At 50.8% G+C, this 20,068-nt stretch overlaps 2 protein-coding genes across 4 annotated transcripts in view; one reads left to right on the top strand and one right to left on the bottom strand.

The window, feature by feature from the left end:
* Nucleotides 1-20,068, top strand: part of LOC122392299 — a 43,439-nt gene that overhangs the window by 19,355 nt on the left and 4,016 nt on the right. Inside the window, exons 10-13 of one of the 3 annotated variants that reach the window (XM_043387015.1) lie at nt 637-749; nt 1,513-1,624; nt 1,911-2,085; nt 18,014-18,057. In XM_043387015.1, coding sequence (XP_043242950.1) covers nt 637-749; nt 1,513-1,624; nt 1,911-2,062 — 377 coding nt within the window. In that variant the 3' untranslated portion in view covers nt 2,063-2,085; nt 18,014-18,057. Of the gene's footprint in view, nt 1-636; nt 750-1,512; nt 1,625-1,910; nt 2,980-18,013; nt 18,058-20,068 lie in introns of those variants that run through there. The other 2 variants (XM_043387005.1, XM_043386998.1) reach the window with 2 other exon arrangements.
* The window catches only part of LOC122392292 (probable 3',5'-cyclic phosphodiesterase pde-5), a 55,465-nt gene continuing 39,409 nt past the window's right edge, over nt 4,013-20,068 (bottom strand). Inside the window, exons 7-19 of the mRNA XM_043386986.1 lie at nt 18,356-18,718; nt 17,885-18,108; nt 17,255-17,443; nt 16,095-16,311; nt 15,796-15,897; nt 14,347-14,447; nt 12,387-12,497; nt 11,908-12,034; nt 10,958-11,116; nt 10,426-10,595; nt 8,622-8,733; nt 7,855-7,935; nt 4,013-5,360 (exon numbers count right to left, since the gene is read on the bottom strand). Coding sequence (XP_043242921.1) covers nt 5,022-5,360; nt 7,855-7,935; nt 8,622-8,733; nt 10,426-10,595; nt 10,958-11,116; nt 11,908-12,034; nt 12,387-12,497; nt 14,347-14,447; nt 15,796-15,897; nt 16,095-16,311; nt 17,255-17,443; nt 17,885-18,108; nt 18,356-18,718 — 2,295 coding nt within the window. The 3' untranslated portion in view covers nt 4,013-5,021. The remainder of the gene's footprint in view (nt 5,361-7,854; nt 7,936-8,621; nt 8,734-10,425; nt 10,596-10,957; nt 11,117-11,907; nt 12,035-12,386; nt 12,498-14,346; nt 14,448-15,795; nt 15,898-16,094; nt 16,312-17,254; nt 17,444-17,884; nt 18,109-18,355; nt 18,719-20,068) is intronic.

Here is a 20,068-nt window from a genome sequence, read left to right as displayed (position 1 = left end):
TGAGATTGGTATAACCACACATTACTTTAGCGGTGGGCTGTACCTACGGAAGTATTACGACCTAGTTGTATGACAGACAATATCCGACTCAAAGGCGATAAATGCTGCCTTTTCAATGTCAGGCTTTGGCTGCAAGAGAAAGTATTCACTTTTGCATGTGAAGGTATTTTCACCAAGAATGACTATGAAAATACTTCCGTCTTTCACTAAAGTAAATGTCAATGCACAAATACCATTTTACCGTGAACATTGTTATCACGGTACGTCTTGACGTGGCTACTTCGTCAGCTGTTTACAAACAATATGCCTTTGTTAGCGATACACCAGCGAGTGCCAAATGCGAGTCACCTGGCACGAGACTCGCAGCTGCTGAGTCACGTAAACAGGCCGCCACCGTAGCCGCGCCCGTGTTGGTGAGAGCTACATTTGCCAGGCTCCCATGCATAAATCGATGGAATCAAAAATACACTCACATTGGTTATGATTGATCGGCTGCAGGGCACCTCTCCTGGTCACACAGCTCCTCTAACCGGTGTGAGTTGACGCTGGGTGCCCCTGTGATGTGACGAACTGGCTGTAGGCGCCGAGTGGGGAGACAGTCCCGCTCACTGCGTGTTCACCCGCTGGGGTTCTCAGGCCGCCGGGTGCGGATGCGGCGGTCGGCTCCCCTGGTTCTCCTCGCCTCCGACTGGTGGCTCGCCTGGGATATCGAGGACGAGCTCGAGCTGCTCGTCGTGGTCGTGGTAGAGGTAAGCACGAGGGGCGGCACTGCACATGGAGACGGAACGGAGGGGTGCGCTGGTCGCTGGGGCAGGGATCTAGCGGATCGGGTCAGTGCAGTGATCAGTTAATAAGCTCCAGTCCATGGTTAAGTTATCACCTTGTCTCTCCTCTTCTCTCATCCTCCTTCCCTCCCTCCCTCCCTTCCTTCTTCTCTCTTCCTCCTCCCCACTCCCTTCCGCTACCGCCTTTTTCTGTTTCTTTCTCCAAGCAATAAGCCGCCCTCATTAGCGACTCTGCGGCAACTGTCGTGTGTGCTGCGTTTTTATTCCGCCTGCGCGGCGATGAGGCAGAACATTACCTTCCGCTCATTGGGCAACAAATTACGTCAAATGTCGGATCCGTCTAATCGTCCGCCTTATGCGTCCTCTGCGCTTCCTTATGAAGGGATATTTAATGTCAGGCTGCACCTCATATTTCCTTTATTGCATTTAGCTCACGTTAATTGCTTTTAGAGTGGAGTCTGGGATCTCCGCTTTCGCGCGTTTTCTAAAGAATCCTGGCTCCCGGTTTGCTAGAGCGTGACACATTAATATTTTCACAGTGCTGCCTCTACTAAGAAATATTGGTTACAGCCTCGTACCGCTTTTCTCCCAACACCTCGCAGTGTCCGTTCCCCCGTACCATCTGTCAGTTCGGTTTGAGTTCTCGTCTGTGCACTAAATGGCTCATTATAGACTGTAGAAGTCGACGCGCTATGCCCCAGTTAACAAGCAATTGTCTGTACCCCAGGAGGTGATCGGAGACGCGGCGGTGCTGCAGCGGCTGCTGCTCTATGACCGGCGCACGTGGACGCTCTCCTCGGACACGCCACTGCACTACAGCATGCCGCTCAACGGAGCAGGTGAGATGCCACAGCAGTATTCCTTTTATCAGACGTTTGGATAGAAGGCACTAGCTGCTGGTGCCGGGCTAGTTTTTGCACCCCTTTTAGTTCGGCTCCTGGGACCTGGACAGTGGACACTGCAGCAACAAGTAAGATGTGGCGGTGGGGACCTCGTGAACAAGTTATTACGGAAATACTTCAATCAATAGTTCTCGGATTCTGACCGACCTCTGTTCAGCTGGCATCCACGCATGATTACTGGCCCTCCATCGTGTTCATATGTCGTGACTGACCGTCCCCCCAGGTCTGTCGCAAGTGGCCGTGGTGGTGGACCGCTGTCTGCTGTTCGTCAAGCTGCGATCCTCGGCAGCGCGATGTGTCACCCTCGTCTACAGCCTCGTGGCCCACGCCGAGCCCCGGGAACCGCGGCGGGAACTGGCGGGCGTCCGCTGCTAGGGACGAGCTCGGGCTCACACCAGGTCAGCGTCCGCTGATGGGGGGGGGGGGGTGATCGGGTCCTCTGCTGGTCAGTTTCCAATGCTTGGGACGAGCCCGGGACCTCGGGAGATCGGCCTCTGCCGCTAGAGACAAACTCGGGCTCACACCATGTCGGCCTCCCCTGGCTGGGAAGAGCTCGGGTCCACTAGCTGGTCGGTTCCCGCTGCTTGGGACGAGCTGGGGCCCACCTGCCAAATGTGTGCTCAAGTGTCAAATGTCCGCTGGTAGAACAGAGCCCGGACCCACGCCAGGTCCGCTACTTTATATGGGCGAGCTCGGGCCCACATCAGGTCGGTGTTCCATGTTAGGGACGAGCTGAGGCTCACACCAGGGGTCCCGCTGATGGGACGGGACCAGACCAGATAGTGGTCTAAATCCGCTGCCAGGGACCACTTCATAACCGGATAGCCGGGCGTCGCTCTGAATCATGATACCTCGGGAGTCCGGACAACTGTAGGGTTAGATATGTCGTGGAAAGTGGAAGACCTCATTTATGTGTTCAACTAGAGAAACCAGCATTGCCATTTTGAAAGGTGCAAGGGGCCGTTTTATAAGAAAGCCATGTATACGATATCGCTCATTTCCTATTTTATTGATGTCTTAGTTATACTCTTTCTTTACGCATAATGACATGTCCTGTGGTATGATTTTTTATGAATCAATCTGTTTCATGACTATTAATAAGCATTATGTTCAGAGTACCTACGTAGGAACCGTATGTTAAAACGTCTAATGGACATATTGATTGTGATATTTCGGCTGTTGCGCCGCGTACCCACACATTTTTTAGAACACCGATGGTGCTTATATTTGTTACGTTGTGCTTCATTCTCGTGTCAAAGGCAATATGTAGGTAAATACAAATGCAAATGCAATATATGAAAAGAATGAGTGTGGACTTGAAACCTTTATGGAAATGTTGCACGTAAAATTAAATCACTACAAAAGGATGTGCTAGCGATTCGGTATTGCTATCCCTATTCGCGTGGCGTATCCTCAGTTCAACATGATGAGAATGTTTGCCAAGGTCTGGTAACGTCATCTACATTTAGGCATAGGCCTCACACCATATGTATGACACCGTCCGCAAGGGTTTGACACTTCAGCCTGTTTTAATTATTTCGTGTGCTGTATGATCACCCGAAGCTCTGACGGACTTCATTCTGCGGCTATATTCGTGATCCCGCCATTCAGTTACAGCTGGGGGACGGCTCATAGCGAGGTGGCCGGCTGTGGGCAAAATTAAAAAAAAAACTATCCTGGATCGCTCTCGATAAATACACACGCATGGTGATGGTATATGGCGCGAAATTAACCATGATGACCTTACGTGATCGTGAAGTCACCATGCCTCCACTCTCGGAACGAAGAGAGGCTCTCACGATGCCATCAGAGGCCGTTAAGTTTTTTTCGGCAGTATCTTTTTATTGATGCATATTACAGTTCTAGGTACTCGAAAGGTGTCGTAGAACTGTTCTCAGCAAACAAATTGGCTAATATGCAAAATGAAGCCAGTAAGGTCAATGGTCATGACCTTGAGCTGAGGTCAAATATGACGAAACAGTCAAATACAATTGCTTTCTAACACTTACGAGTATCCCACGATGTTATTACTTTGCTAATCTAGTGAAAGGAGTTGCAAGACCAATTTCAAATTACTAACGGCGGAAAGTTTAAACTTTTAATGACCTCCGACGAAGTGACCTTTGACCGAACAAAATGGCTGAAGTACTTCCGAAATAACTTTTGATGAACTCTCGAGCGCCGATTGTCGCTTCTCGATACGTGGCCTGGTGATAAAGACAGTCGGGCGCACATTCGTAATGTTCACCTATCCCCGTAACGGCGTGAAAACTGAGCCCTCATCCAGATGCATACAATGCATTAATGATTAAATGCCCATGAACAGACGATCCTTCCACTTATTTATTGTATTATCCTCTCGCACACATACATATGAATAGCTATATATCCGTGCTGACCTTTCTCTCAGGGTGCTGCCACGCCCCAGCGGTTCGCTTTGTTTTCCCTGTTGCCATGACAACGGGCGGCTGGGACATCGCGGTGTGGCAGGTTGGCATCTGTACAGACATACACGGCCGCTCCCACGCACATTCTCCACGGGTGTATTTGCGCTCTGACACCGGCCACCGGGCGGGAGCGCCCTTGTCCAGCCGTGGGAGCACGGCACCCGGTGTCGGCCAGAGCTCTACGCTACCCTGGCGGCCCGGTCCAGCGCGGCACGGAACGGTCGGTCAACTGACTGAACTGGGGGCAGACTGGACCCATCGGGCTCCGTCTGCCATCATTCCCAGTGAGCCGAGTCGCTATCCGTGCCGTGCCAATGGGACCGGGCCGCAGGGTGGCGCGGAGCAACCTGGACTACGGCCGGCCTCTCCGTCTAAATGTACAACAGTCGTCCGTGCGCGAAAACAGAGCGGACACCCGTGCGCGCGAGGAACGCGCCGGTGCGCGCGAGGGACACGCCGGTGCGGGTACAGTGGTGTGCGAGTGACTTACTTCGAGTCCGAGCTCGGGCCGAGTCGAGCGCAGCGGCCCGCTCGGTAGCTGATCCGTTCAGCCGTGTCACTGTGCTGCCGCTCCTGGGACGGGTACAGGAACGTGAGGCTGTGGTAGCTCGCGTTAGGATCGATCCGACAGAGGTACGGCGGCGCAATGACAGACCAGACGTCACTATCTACATATTTGCGCCACCATCGCGAATGTTTTTCGTCTCTGTGTGAGACTGGCCACACCGATCCGGCACTGCGGCACAGAGTGCCTTAGTGTGGACTAAGGGTTCCGCTCGCCCCTGGGGAGGGGTCTGAGTATGGGCTGAGGGCCCTGCCTGCCCCTGAACGGGGACAGACGCGCGTTGCCGGTCCTCTGATCCGCCAGAGCCGGCCAACTCGGCCTTCTAGCTGGCGCCGTCGGGCGGCTGTTCCTCCGGCGACTGCTCCTCCGGCGGTTGGTCCTCTGGAGGCTGCTCCTCCTCCTGTCCTTCCTCCTGTCCTCCCTCCTGTTCCTCGGGCGGCGGCTGGCCGGTGGCCGGCCGGTCGGGCGAGGTCAGCGCCGGCTGCCGGGACCGGCCGTGGGCGTTGACGGCACTGAGCTCCTCCTGCCAGCCGCCGGCCTCGGCCATGTCCATCCAGCGCGCCAGGTTGTTGCGGCAGCCGGCCACCAGCAGCTGCGTCTCGGGGATCAGCTGGTAGAGCAGGTCGTAGCACGGGATGCAGATGCCCGTCAGGAAGCCGACCTGAGAGCAGCGGGCGGGTACGCGGCCGTCAGTCGCCGCCACGACCGGGCGAGATCAGATCGGATCGGGGTCACGTCTTAACCGTTTTAGATCTGGGCCACCGGAGCCCGGGAAACTACGTTTTAACTTTCCTTAGGGATATTGTCGCGGTCAGATTGCTACATATATCTTATGGATACCAGTTGAACGTTCATTATGGAACGAATACAGTCGTGATTCGTAGGAGCTTTGTCCCTTGCTAGAAGCTTTGGGAAACACCAATAGCAACGTTCCCTAAAGCAGCCGCTCTAACAAATGAAATTATTATGTGAATAATTGAACTGCATTTAGAATGGGGCAATGCGATAAGCGATGAACGAACCAGCCACCAATGCGTTTAGAGTGTAGACCGTGGACTAATGACACAATTTAAATGCATCGAAACTAACCTACAAATACGCTACATGTTAGTACGCTGCGGCATGCAGTTGCATAAGCCTTCTCATTAGCACATAGCGCTCTGATAGTGAAGTGGAAAGCAATACGGAGGCGCATTCAGCCGTTGACTCGGACATAAAGCCGTTTTCACAGCCAATTGTCAGCAGACAGCTAAAGCACGGCTCATAGCGCAGCTTAGCTGAAGCTCCAGCGTCAGGCCATGCATAGGTCACTGGGGGCAGGCGAGCCAGAGCCAAGCAGAGCGGAAACAGGCCATTTAGGTACACTGCCCGGCACCGCCGAGGGACCACGGATACAGACAGATAGGGCCGGGGGAAACGGATGCAGACGGGTTGGGGAAACAGATACAGACGGGTTGGGGAACGGATACAGACGGGTTGGGGAACGGATACAGACGGATTGTGGGGAATGGATATACAGACTGTGTGTGTGGGGGGGGGGAGGGGGAGGTCGGGGGAGACTACAGACGGGTTGGGGGCATGACAGCAGACGGGGAAAGGGATATAGACGGATCAGAGAACGGATACCCATGGTTTGGGGGATTTAAACAGATTGTTTGGGGATGGGAATAGACGGTTTTGGGAAACGGTATGACTTTGGATCATGGACATGGGTCTATTTGGGTGGTGGGTGGATACGCTCCCAGGGTCGTTGAAGGTCGTTCCCCTTTGACTTGCTCTCTGTCCGATAAGTGGTTGGCAGAAAAGATGCGCTTGTTGTGATCTAGCGGGAGCTAGAGAGGCTGGCGATTCACCGTTACTCCTCGTTTAGAAAGTATAGGTAACGTTTAGGGAGAGAGGTAAAAAACTGAGTAATTTGTAATTTCATTGAAGGTTTATTCCGCATAACGTTTCAAAGTTTTGCTAGCCCTCTCAAGTATGTTAACTGCATGTTTGAATGAATTGCACGACTTCAAAACAGCAGCCTATTTCATTTCCAAAACATTCACTGGACGTAACTGTTAGCATGCCGTAGCCCGCAGAGATATTTAGCATGTGTTTGTTGTCGTCCAAGTAAGCGCTTTAGCTGGATTTGAAAGCAAGCGCAGGCGTTTTGCCCATGGCAAGGTAGACGATAGACATAAAATGTTACGCCGATTCTAGTTTTGCTTCCCTTTGTCTGTGGGATACGTAGCCGACAAACCCATAGGTAACCAGTTAACCATCCTACTTCCTAGCCTTATTCCGTGTTCACACACAGCGTGTTTGTCGTTTCCAACAGCGAAACGGCTGTTTTTCTGATTGGATTATGTTTTTACCGATTCCATAATTTATAGGTACATTTTTATAAAGTATTTTAAAATGTATTTTATGTATTTTTATGCATTTTATGTCATTTGAAAATACTTTTATACGTAAATTATTTATTTTAAAAAGTACCGAATTCGTCAAAGAACCGAGTGGGTGATTTTTTTTTTGTCGAACGTCGAGCGTCATGCATTTACGGGCATGGGGGCGGGGTGTAAATATAAAATTTGACCCCAGTGTGTTTTTAGGGCGCAACTTCAGCTGTGCGAAATTTGCCAGCGCAACATAAACCGATATACCCGTTACCAACGTTTCGTTGCAATTGTCATTACAATGTGTAAAAGCTGCAAAGAAGAGGAACGCAATGCTCCAAAAAATGTTTCTTATGCCCAAAGGGTCTTCCAAGCCCGTTTTTCTGTTCTCAAAGGAATGCTCACCCCGTTTCTCAACTTACAAATAGTGCAGCGTGCCTCCTAATACTGCAGTGTTATAGTACTGGAACTACGGTGCATGTACACGAGTGTGCTGGTCTACACGACACGCCCAATGTACGTTCTACATAATTCCCGCTGCGTCAATCTCATATGCATCGGAAACCCAAGTTCAAAACGTGCGCCAATGCTTGCTCCAAGAAGCTGGAAGAAACTGCCATAAAAATGCAATCAACTGCTAAAATGGCGGCGCAGTGGAGGTTAGGAGGAGCGTAAGACGTCACAGTGAGTCAGTGGCTCTCGGACTGAGTGGAGCACAGGTGTGAGAAGCTGCTGAGGCGCCGGGGGCGGTCGGTCGGCCGGCGACAGTCAGTGTACCTGCGAGTGCGCCTGCTGGTCATGCTGGGAGCGGTCCATCAGCTGCAGCGGGATGCGGCCCGCCTGCTTTTCGGCGTCACCCTGCAACACCGCCGAGGGCACAGAGCGACACTCAGAGCGGCGGCCGGCGGCGGCGGAGCGCGCGGCGCGGCGGCCGACCTACCTGCGTGTGCGGCTGGTTCTCCGACTGGAGCCGGTCCATCATCGGCAGCGGCTCGCGGCCCAGCGCCCGCTCGTTATCACCCTAGGGTCAGCACCGCGTGAGAAACGACACCGGGGCGGAGAGAGACGGTCAGCACGGCCAGACGGCCCCGCCGAGGTGTCACCGCCGGGGGCGTGAGATGATCATCGGGGTCAGGTCACCACCGGGGGTGTTAGGTCGTCACCCGTGTCAGGTCACCAACCGGGAGTCGTAGGGTTGTGGCTCGGATCAAGTCATAGCTGGGTCAGTTATGAAATACGCTTGAGTGAAAAGCTTTTGACTTTGGAATGGGCTTTGTGAATAATTTTCGTCAACTGAGTCCGTAAATGTTGTACGTTTGTAGTTGCTTGCATTGTATGTATCTTGACATTTATATTGTGCATGTGTATGGTGATCGACCGATGTACCATATTTTGAGGGTTTTTTAGACCTCCTCCGGGCATTGCCGGCCGGTATATCGTTGAACGGTCATGTCTCCAAATACACACTAACCCAGAGAGTGTTAACCCCGGCCCAGGCTCTCAGATCAGAGTGTGCTCTGATCTGAGAGTCCCTTAGTCATTACCTGTTCGTAGAATTCCTCGAATATATCGGCCACCGTCTGTATTTGGATTTTCCACGGCTTTGAGCTGGCGCACAGGTCACAGGCCGTCATGGAGATCGCCTGCAGCAGCAGCCTGCGGAATGGAAGGGCTTCCGTAAATGGCTGTAATTCTGTCAATGATCTTAGTGGGAGTAACATGACATGCAGGTTCCGCTACCGATTGAGGTCAATGATGAAATATGTACATTCTTCAACGCTTAACTAAATGAGGCATCACTAAAACATAATTGAGCAATCGTGACAACTCCATCGTCATTCTAAAAGTGTCCAAAGATATAGTTTAAAATATGAATGCAAAATGTATGCTGTATCTTAATCGCAAAAATTACAATCACCGCCTGTATGTGTGTGCGTGTGTGTTTTTGCTCCATCGCCGCGGCGTTGATGTGTTTACAGATAAAACAGCGCCTCCCCGCAGAGGGCGGGCGCGCGCCTGTGTTTGATGGCTTATTTGCTGTCGCTGTGATCAGGCTGTGCCAATATAGGCGGATGATTACGGTGGTCGATGCTGATGACGATGGCTCTGAAGCCGGCCGATTGGGGGCGAGTTCAGAGCAGTCGGCCATCAAAACTGTGTGGGTGGGACGGCAGACACGCCCACAGCGTCTGTCACCTCAATTATGCTATATCGTGAATATTAGTCGGTAAACAAATGTGAATAATTTTCGTCAACTGAGTCCGTAATTGTTGTACGTTTGTAGTTGCTTGCATGTATGTATCTGAAATTTATATTGTGCATGTGTATGGTGATCGACCGATGGAACAGCCTGCCACCTCACCTGTCGCAGCTGCCTCCCGCCCGCTTCGCCCGCGCTGTTAAAGCCGCAATCGTGGACGATGAATCAGCACATCGTCGCTGACCAATAGGATGGGGGTGGGTAAGAGCAATGAGGCTGTCCTGAGAGTATTTTGTCCTTGTTTTGATGTGAGTGAATGTGCAAATGTATTGAATGATTAGATTAGCAACCGCGGATACGGATTCTGAGCAGTAATCGCCACGCACATCTTATGTGGATCGCTCTTTAATGTAAATACAAACATTGTGAACAACTGAATAGTTAGCACTCGCAATGCCCAGGTTTTATCATAACGTCTTTTTGCGATAAATCAACTCGTACTTACAAAAACAAAGCATAGGAAGTTTTCATAGATCAAACATTAACAGACCATTTAAATGCCGATGATGAGCCAAAGCTACATTATTACCAAATCAAGTTTCAGCTAAATTCCTAATGCAAATCGTTTTGTTTTGGGGGTCACCATGGGCATATCCCTATACATTCAAACCAGTTTTCTTCGAGTGCATTTAAAATAATGAATTCAGAAACAAACTTGTTAAGGATTATAAGCCTTATCAACTGATTTAACTCCTCGCTACGCTATTCTTAGCACACATTGAGCACAGCCGATACTATAAAGTGGTCCCGGCAATCAATGCTGCCTATCTTTCAACTCGACTGGGCCAGAATCACACAATGGTGTTAGTTCCACTGGCATATCTATCAAATAGGATGGTCACGGATCACGGGTGGGAGGTCCTTCATTGCTCGGCCATTGGACAGCCTCCAATTCTATCAGCCATTCAAATTTCAAACGGTCTTGATAACTGACGTCTCATGACCTGCATGGAAGTTCCATGGGAAACGATGCATCCCCATTTTACATTTTGGACACGTGGGTTCTCAACACCGTTTGGTTGTACCCATCACCCGTACGTGAGGAAGCGTTTTGACTGTGGACCCTGCCCACTTTATCAGCGCCTCACCTGTGTTCGGAGTTGCCCCAGTCGAACAGACCCTCCTTGAGAATGCTGGCCAGCTTTGCCTTGTTGGGGAAGAACAGCGCCAGGTCGGTGGCCAGAATGCAGTGCTTGATGTTGCTGAGAGCCTGCTTGTACTCGGAGCTGGACAGCTTGCCCAGGATGTTGTGGCCATCCTGCAGAATACGGAGGACGCGTGGGGTACAAGCAGGCACGACCACGAATCATAACAAACCCATCACAGACGTATTCCTCTTCTTGATAAAGATTATTTTTATGAATAAAAGCCCTGATCACAAACAATCTGTCTCTTCCCTTGATGCTGTTCTACACCATATTCATACCTTGGTGGCTAATCAGACCCCTCCACAGGAACCCATTTCACAACGTTTCTTGCTGCCCCACCGGAAGGCCTTTTCCAGCCCCGGTGCCTCTGCCCAGTGCCCATCCCACACCGGGATCCTTGTCTACCTGGTTATACCTCGGCGTATGGATTTTAGGCGGAGGTTTAGGCAGAATCGCTCGGTGTCTTACAGACCTGTTGCAGGATGGTGACGGTCTGATTGAAGTGGTGGTGCTCCATTGTGGACGTGCTGTATATTGCCGCGATGGCAGAGTCCGTCTCCAGCATGAACTTGTTGTTGCGTCCCCGATGATCCAGATCGTGGCACAGCGACCCCACGAACAGAGCTAGGCTCTGTGGATAGCATTAGCACGAGACAGCGACAGCTTAGTCAGACGACAGATAAAGCACAGCGGACAGAACATACTACACTTCAGGCTAGACGTAGACTAGAAGTAGACAGGTCACCAAGCACAGACTGTGCCTGGCTAGATACCACACTGCACCCATACTAGGTGTAGACAGGTCACCGAGCACAGACTGCGCCTCACTTCCGGCTGGACAATGGACAATAAAACTGGCCACCCAGACGGTCATTGGGCTCAGACGCGCCGCCCACAACCTGCGATAAATCGCCAGGCTTTCGACACTGGGAGAGAACTTTGCTTCCTGTGATACCAACTTCAAGATTTATCGCACAGATTGGGGCGTTGGGGCGGCGTAACTTCCCTCGAGTAGACGTGACTGTTCGAACAACTCTATATCAAAGTTACGGGCCACAGCCAGTCGGGAGCTGTGAACCTATCGCCATCCATGCTATTGCAGAAATAATTGTCTGCAGCAAACATCGACTTGACACTGCTAGGTCTCATGAATGTAAAACGAAATTAAGCATTAAAATGATACCGCACCTTGAACCTTAATTTTCTAGCCTGGTGTCCTCTATTTCCGACTCCGCGAAGGCTAGCAAGATCGGATCTGAAAGTCTGGAAACCACTGCAATGCACTTATAAAAGGGTTCGTGTTGCGAAATAAAAATACCTCTTTGCCGCGGTGGCTAGGCATTCCTCTGGGTCTGGTCAGGATTGCTCATTGCTCAAGTCCCTGTTCCGATCAAGTTAAGTGCACGAAGGCATTTCCCTCACCTCAATAGTCTTGAAGACGTTCGGATTGTGTTTGATGATGCAGTACATCATGTTTGCCACCGCGAAGCCGTGCGTCCAATTGTGGTACGGCACTCTCCGGTAGTTTTTCATCACTGTGATGGTAAACCTGCGCACACGGCCCGCGGGCAAATGGGCAAATTAGACGGACTTAGCCTCACAATGACACAGGAGTTGAAGGGCTGCGAGACAGACTGGCAATGTAACGACGGAACAAAATAACAAGGGGACGGGAGTTATATGATACGGCAATACGAAGAACGTTTTAAACTGCGGGCTAGAATTGTAGAGATCATACATAGGTTCTTTCGGTGCTGCTCCGAATTGGTAAGGGGATAGATTCGGCAGCAGTCTGCGTGTTGGGATCGGTCTGCGATACAACTTGGATCAGTCTGTGGGCCGACTGCAGGATATGTTGAGATCATATTGGGCCGACTCGGCCTCACGCCACTGCAACTGACCGGATCAGGCAGTCGATGTCAAAGCGACTGGTGCCGAATAGATCAGTGAACATGAACACAGCATCCCTGATCTTGTCCTTTTCTGACGTCTCGAACACGTTGTAGTTGTAGCTGAAACAAATGCACAAATATTGCAGTTAAAGGGTTGCCCTGGTTGCCGCATGTCGCGGCTCAGCGCATGGTGTCACTGTCAGGATGCGGTGAGGTGTGAAGGAGGGCTGGCTCGGCGCATGGTGTCACTGTCAGGATGCGGTGAGGTGTGAAGGAGGGCTGGCTCAGCGCATGGTGTCACTGTCAGGATGCGGTGAGGTGTGAAGGAGGGCTGGCTCAGCGCATGGTGTCACTGTCAGGATGCGGTGAGGTGTGAAGGAGGGCTGGCTCAGCGCATGGTGTCACTGTCAGGATGCGGTGAGGTGTGAAGGAGGGCTGGCTCAGCGCATGGTGTCACTGTCAGGATGCGGTGAGGTGTGAAGGAGGGCTGGCTCAGCGCATGGTGTCACTGTCAGGATGCTGTGAGGTGGGAAGGAGGGCTGGTAATTAGCCTTCGATGGTACTTACAACTTTATGATGACATGGAAAACGTTTCGAATAATTTGGATTGCATGAATAATATGACAACATCGCTTGTCTCATCACTGTAATTACATTGCGTTATGTCCGATACTCTGCACTTTATACATAGACCATGGCAGAAGTAAGGCTGCGAAACGTGAAAGGAGCTAAAGGGAAATCGTGTGATGTTCAAGCTGGTAAGGAATGCGTTTTGGGGTTGGTTTGCCGATGGGGGAGGCGCTGACTCCCGGTCGTATCGACACAAAGCTTTTCATTAAGCCGTGCCATAGATCATCTTCAGCAAAGCGGTGTCCAATAAAAGAAACCCATCAAGGTCTGCCAGTCCGCCTCTGGACGGCTCCGGGCATCTCTCTCCAGTCCCCACTCGCACGTCTGTCTGCAGTCGTTCCGGCTTCTCAGACACGGCCGGTACAGGTGTCCCCGGCGGCCGTCCGGCCCCTACCCTGTCCGAGTACGTCCGGCCCGGCCGTGCCCGGCCGCCGCCCACCTCTCGGACCACTGGGATGACCCGCTCGATACCCGGGTCGGGGTTATTAGCTGGGATTAGGGTCCGGTCGGCCGCCGGCGCCGCCCGCTCCGGAGAAGGTCCCGAGGGGTCACCGGCGCCCGGCTCCGGGCCGCCGCCTGTTTCACCAGGCGTCGGCTATGTTTGACATCTCCAGTAAACCGTTGTCCTGGTTGCGACTAGAATAGCGACGCGGCTCAGCGCGGCGCCAAGATGCAGAGAGGCCCGGGGCTTGTATAAACCAGCTCTGAGCTCCCATTCTAGGTAGCAAGGCTGAGATTCGATCGGTAATCCCTGAACAATAGATAGGGAAATGCCTACATCACTAAAGGGCCTCCAAAAGATGCAGCCTAATTGTTCCGTTACAGTACAGTAATCATTTAAGATGTCATATGCGCACGCTGCAAGCGTGGGGCCAACTATGGTGTACCTTTCGAAGTTTTCGGCTGATGTGAACGTTCGTAAGATCTGTATTCTTATCCATGGCAATACATAAATAAATATGATATCATCCAATAAAATGTGCATAATCAAAAATTTACCACACCATGAGAGACACAAGATAAATGTTTGCCATTGAACTATACAGATTGCGTTTTAGCTTCTGCGACGTTATCAGAGTTGGCAGCGTGCCTATAAGCTAAACACCGGCCCCATGGATTTCCGACACATGGAGCAAGGTCAAAGGACTGCGCCAGCCCCATCCGATGGTAAAAGCGCGCTGTGACACCCACCGATGAGACAGGGGAGGCCGAGAGGGAGAGGGGGGGAGGTACCCAGGCCGGCGCTGTGTGCCGAATGAATGGGACATTGCAGCGGAGTGCTCCCACACGCCCCTAACAAAGGCGGCGCTGGGCGGCCTCTGGGAACGGGGCCACTCACTCGTTCAGGCCCGGCGACGGGTACATATTGTAGGTGGACTTGTAGTCGGCCACCTCCTGGTCCGTGCAGCTGTTGTGGTAGCTGAGAACCTCTAACGCCACCTGACCGTGGGGAAAGGCGCCGTCAGACACAGCATCAAATTAAAAACGAGTGTAGATAGTTCACAAGTGAATGACTTTATAATGGTGAAAACATTCCACGCAAGTTCGAGTATGAGCTGCCACATTCCGCACACACAAAAAAAAACGAAAAGCTTCCTTCAGCACATTGTTGCAAGCCTTGCAATAATCGTTAACAAAACCGGTCAACCATACAATAACATTCTTGAGTCGTCTGGTAAGAATTAACTTGCAGGCCAGAAGCAACAGAATCAGTTATATTATTTCTTTCTTTACGCTACAGGCGACATTCTTCAAAGAGCAATATCAATTATCATGATTAATATGACAGTGCTGTGAGGATAATTATAAATTTAGGGTTCTGTAAACCGCACCTGTGATACAAGCCTGTTATATAATAGCTCGGCAGTTCTCCAAAATCATAGTTTCGCTACAGTTGTGTATAGCACAGGGGATATTGGATCGCATATGGTATTAGTGGGCATTACATTTCTGAGAAAGATTAATAATTTAACAATTATTGAAATATGGAGAGTGCTGTTGCAAATGCTTTTAGAAGCCTTTATATAATGTAAATTTTATAAATACACCCACAGCTATCAAAAATAGTTATTGCAGAACCTATAGGTATTAGCGCTGAGATGAATTGCAGCATGATTGCAGCCGTCTAAATGAGTAGCAGGTTCCTAACACGATAGTGGATGAATATAAATGAGCTTTGTCGCGTGGCGGTAAGCATGCCTATTGCCTTAATTTAACGGTGAACATTTTAACGGCTACCCATTGCGCTTATCCTAGTCTAACAAGATGAGCGCACCCTGACCCAAAAACATCGTTTCAAGAATGCTTAGACTCTACGGTGTAGCAATAGAAAATCCAACAGTCGTCTATAGTTCTGCCACATTTTCATTCCCTATCACACGGAACTAAACAAACTGAATAGAAGCCTTTGAGTTGTTGCAGGTATCAAATGCAAGTATGTTTGCGACTCGCTCGGGCGGCCGTTGATGGAGATCCTTTGCGGCACGGGGTGGATACGATTGCTGCGAATTCACTCCTGTTGACTGTACAACGGAACGAGAACCTCGCAGCGAAACCCAGTGGTAAATGAAATTCCTTTTTCAGAGAAATGCTATCTTTGACTGAGCGTCACCAGGAATTGATAAGTAAATTACGCGAGAAATGGTAACCGATGGAGCGTTCTGGCTTTTTTGCATATAGGCAATGTTCGTTGAAGTAAAGTCGAACCAATTTATCGGTGTCCTATAGCGGGACACAAGTAAATACGCAAGTTTTATGCATATCGGGGTGACCAAGAAAATGTACTTACTTTGTATTTTTGCTCGCTGCGACGAATCTTGTCATATAGCTTGGCGTGGTGGAGCGCTAAGCCGCAATACACCGCGAAAAACTCGAAATTCTCCTCATCCGCCTGCAAGAAAAGCGTCATGACAAACACACGCAAAGCTTCAATATACATGCCTGATTCACGATAAACCATCTCCCAGTTCATAAAATGAAATTCGGGAAACGTCCACTTAACCCTTCAAAGTAGTTGCGCTATCGTTGATTTCCTTCAAGACACTCACATAAGTTCAGACTATCGATAAATCGCATGTCAGAACTGACCTTGGTGAAGTAGGCTCCCGTGGTCTTGTTGACCATCTGGACGACGCCAATGACGACGCCCCTGCTGAAGATGGGCATGCAGAGCAGCGAGCGCGTCACGTAGCCCGTCTGCTGGTCGATGGACCTGTTGAACCTGTCGTCGGCGTAGGCGTCGATGATGTTGAGGCCCTGCGCGTTCAGTGCCACCTGGCCGGCGATGCCCGTGCCGACGGCGAACCTGCAGACAAGGTTCGGATGTAGCAGAGGCCACCGGCGGACCCGACGTCCGCCATTAATTTCAATGACCAGCTACATCCTTCATCTGTGGTTTCGTATTTTATTGTGAGGCACCAAGCAGGTAGGCAATGTGGGTCAAATCAGGTAGACATCACTAAGTGCAATGCTTTATTTTGCTCCTGTTTTTGGCTGCTTTTTATCCAGCTGTTTATAACCGAGTCCCAAATCATTAATCATACTCATTTATAATTCCAAAAGCTTAGCCTTTGATTGGTAACTGTAGTGCTTATACTTCAGCGAAACAAGGCTAGCGAAGCAAATGTTCGTAGCTACCACTGATGACCTCAAGCCATCCACGTGCGCAGCAAAAGGAAGGAGCTGGCTGCGCCTCCTTCCAGCTAATATCAATCATGTCACCGATCGATGTAAACGTCGGCGCCCGGAGCAAGTATTCTCCCGAGTCAGGGTCCCGGGTCACTCGTCTGATCTGCCTGCTACCTGCCTATTCCATAATCCTCGGCAGTTATTTCTTGCACCATAATTAACGTTACGGTGGAAACAAATGTAGTTCTTCTTTCATTGCACTTACTGGTTGAAAAATGAGCATAGTTCAGCGATAAATAACATCCCATCCCAAGCGATTTAGCGGAATTGATTCATTTTGACCGCTGTCGACCAGCTTCTGGCGAGTCGCATCCAAGTTTGAAATTACTTGTCAACTACGGGACTACAGTGCTCTTCTTTATTCGTACTCATTCTGCGCAATGTTCTGTCGCCAATTCATCTATTTGGTTATCATCTCTTCAACTCCAGAACGCTGTTCGCCCGTCTATGAATATCTCTAGTCCAGGTCCTTACTCTCCTCCACACCACGGTGTCTCTCCAGTCTGCGCTAAACATCAACCTTGGCTAGTTATCTAGTGTGAGACCAACCCTTTTCTTACCTGATCTCCTGAGCCTGCGGACTGGAGTCGCCGTTTGCGTTGCCCATATCGAATATCCGCGCGTACAGCTCCTTTGTCCGACCGTCCATGAGGAACAGGGATGCCCTGTCGGCCGTCACTAGCCGCTGAGCGAAATTCATTATCTTTGTGATGAGTGTATCCATCGACACCATGTCCTGAAATATCGACCTGAAACAAAACAGACAATAGGTAATTGGCATGTCATTGCTTGAAATAAAAGCTTGTGTGCAACGTAGCAATGACGACTGGATCTGGGGTAAAACTAGCATATTGCAAACATTTCTAAATTTGGTTGGTTCTGTGTATAAATATAGCATGTACAGCTAAACCGAGCCGGTTCGTCAGTCATGCTGGTCTTAATGTCAGTTTTGCCATAAGCAATCAATAACTATAACGGTAGTTGTGCGCTACTTTAGTCCAAGCAGTTGGGGTAGGCTGCCGCCTGCCGCGCCGCCGCGCTCGGCTCACCACTGCCTGTACTGGTAGGCTGTGCCGCAGCGTAGCGCAGTACTGCGGTACAGGCTACCAACGCAGTTACTGGTTCTCTCGCCCGCAATGGCCAGCATTTGTTCGATGCCCGTTCCGCGGCACAGGCCCGCGACTACTCACTTTGTGACATCCAGTATGAAGTCGTGGACCTTGCGCTGGTCGCTGAGCGTGTGGTAGAGGTCGGCGTAGTGGAGCGCGATGCCGCCCCAGACGATGTAGCTGTTGACGATCTCCTCGTCTTCCTCGTAGAATGGGTTGGAGGCGTTGCGGTAGAGCTCCAGCACGGCGACCAGGTCCCCATCGGAGAGCGGCACCGGCTGGGCCATCACGTACTGCGCGCCCTCCTGCAGGGTGGACGGAGCGACAGTGATCAGACAGAAGCATCGCTGGCTGTTAGAGTTCAGACAGGAGTGCCGCAGGATATCAGAATTCAGAAAGCAACGCCATTTGTTCAGAAGCCAGTAAAAGCGGCGAAACTGGCATGATTACAAATGAGTTCATTGAGGATCGACCGTTCGAAATTTCGATCACGCCTTATTTTACTCAGAACCATGTAATCTACAGCCCCGAGCAGAGGCGGCTGGCACTCACCGTGGGCGCGCCGACACCCTCCGGGTACTTGTCCTTGTCGACGAACGGAGTGCTGGTGCGCAGCGGCTGCCGCGTGGCGGCCACGTGGGCGGCCAGCACGGTGCCGGGCCCGATCGGATACGTGCTCAGCACCTGCTGCTGCTCCGGGTCGTAGGCGTGCACGTGACCGTCGCGCTTCTCGACCAGGTAGAGCCGCTGGAAGTCAGCGTTCACGGCCGACGCGATGCAGCCGGCCAGCTCGTTGAGCACGTTAGCCATGCCGGGTTTGTCGGGGAGCGAGCGGGTGAGCTCCTGGAGCATTTTGCGCTTGTCGGCGTGTACGCAAAACTGCGGCGGGAGAGGCGGCACATCAGAGTCTGTGCTCTGTGAAACAGCGGCGCAGGACGCGGCCGTCAGCGGCGGCGCCGGCGGCCGCGCTGCGCACAGACCGCCGGCAGCGCGGGAGCGCACATCGACATCCACGAATGAATACTGTGCGCGTGATGCATGTGCTGTTCACAGGACCAGCAGGACAACCAAAGTGCTCGGAATATACGGGCTCGAAAACGAGACATGTTTAACAACGCGTTTTTGGGTGGAGTGATTGTATAAGTTTTTACTATTAACCCGCGCCCTGCTGGGGGTCCTGGATTTCCACGCCCTGCTGGGGGGGGGGGGGGGTGTTCAAACACCCCCCCTTCTAACTCGGCTCCTGGGCCACGTAGCGATACGCGGAAGGCGGCGTTCGACAGAACGTAAAAAATAATGACGAAATCACTTCGGTCAATTTTTTGGTCAGGTCAAAGGTCAGGTCACCAGAGGTCATTGAAGGCAAAATTTCGCCGATTTCCAGGTCGAATGTCGACAATTTCCAAGAAGCCAACGCATAACTCGGGAACCAATAGAGCTACAGCGCTGCGGAAAAGCGCATTCGATAGCCCTATTAACGCTCTTTCTGAGTAATTCTCTCAGATTTGACCTAGCGTCAACGGTTTTGCCTGCAGGGGGTAAAAACTGCAAAATTAGCCGATTTTTTCGGAAACAGTTTTTCTGCAATAACTTTTGACCCAAACCTTGTACGAGCTTACTTTTACCGGCATCGTGTTCCTCTCGTCAAGACGCATCGAATGAACTATAACTTGACCTTGAAAGGTCAACTTGAAAATTTGACCTCAGGTCAAGGTCATGACCTGACCGGAAAGGGTCATGTTGCATATCAGTCGATCCGTATCGTCGAGCTGAACACAGCTAAGGCGTTTTCATCGCTCTAGCATGCCTCTATCAAAAGTTATTTGCAAAAAACTGTTAGATACCATTCGTGACCTAAGATGACCTCAGGGGCATAACCAGGGGTCACGGACACCATTTTCATGTTCAGTGTGTCTAAACCACTTGTAATTCTGTGTTTGGGAGTGTTTATAATGCTTTTCGTCCAAAAGAGGCGCATTTCAATTTTCTCCCATTGACTTATAATGGGGAGGTCGCAAAATTGACCTGACCTTAGGTCATCGATATCAAAATTCTGAGATAAACATTTTGTACATGCTATTGCTCTTAGTAATCGCTGAAAGTTTCAAAGCGATCGGTCACTCGGTGTAGCTATGGCAGACATTGAAACTTTTTATGAGGTGAGGTCACTTCAAGTGACCTGGTGACCTGACCTTGAATGACCTTGGTCTGAAATTTTCACAACATGTGTAGAATTGATGTATGATAAGGTGTACCAAAAACGGC

The sequence above is a fragment of the Amphibalanus amphitrite genome, unplaced genomic scaffold, assembly GCF_019059575.1.
Source record: "Amphibalanus amphitrite isolate SeventyFive unplaced genomic scaffold, NRLGWU_Aamphi_draft 000022F_arrow, whole genome shotgun sequence".
Lineage (NCBI taxonomy): Eukaryota > Metazoa > Arthropoda > Thecostraca > Balanomorpha > Balanidae > Amphibalanus > Amphibalanus amphitrite.
This window is presented reverse-complemented; position numbering and strand designations above follow the sequence as displayed.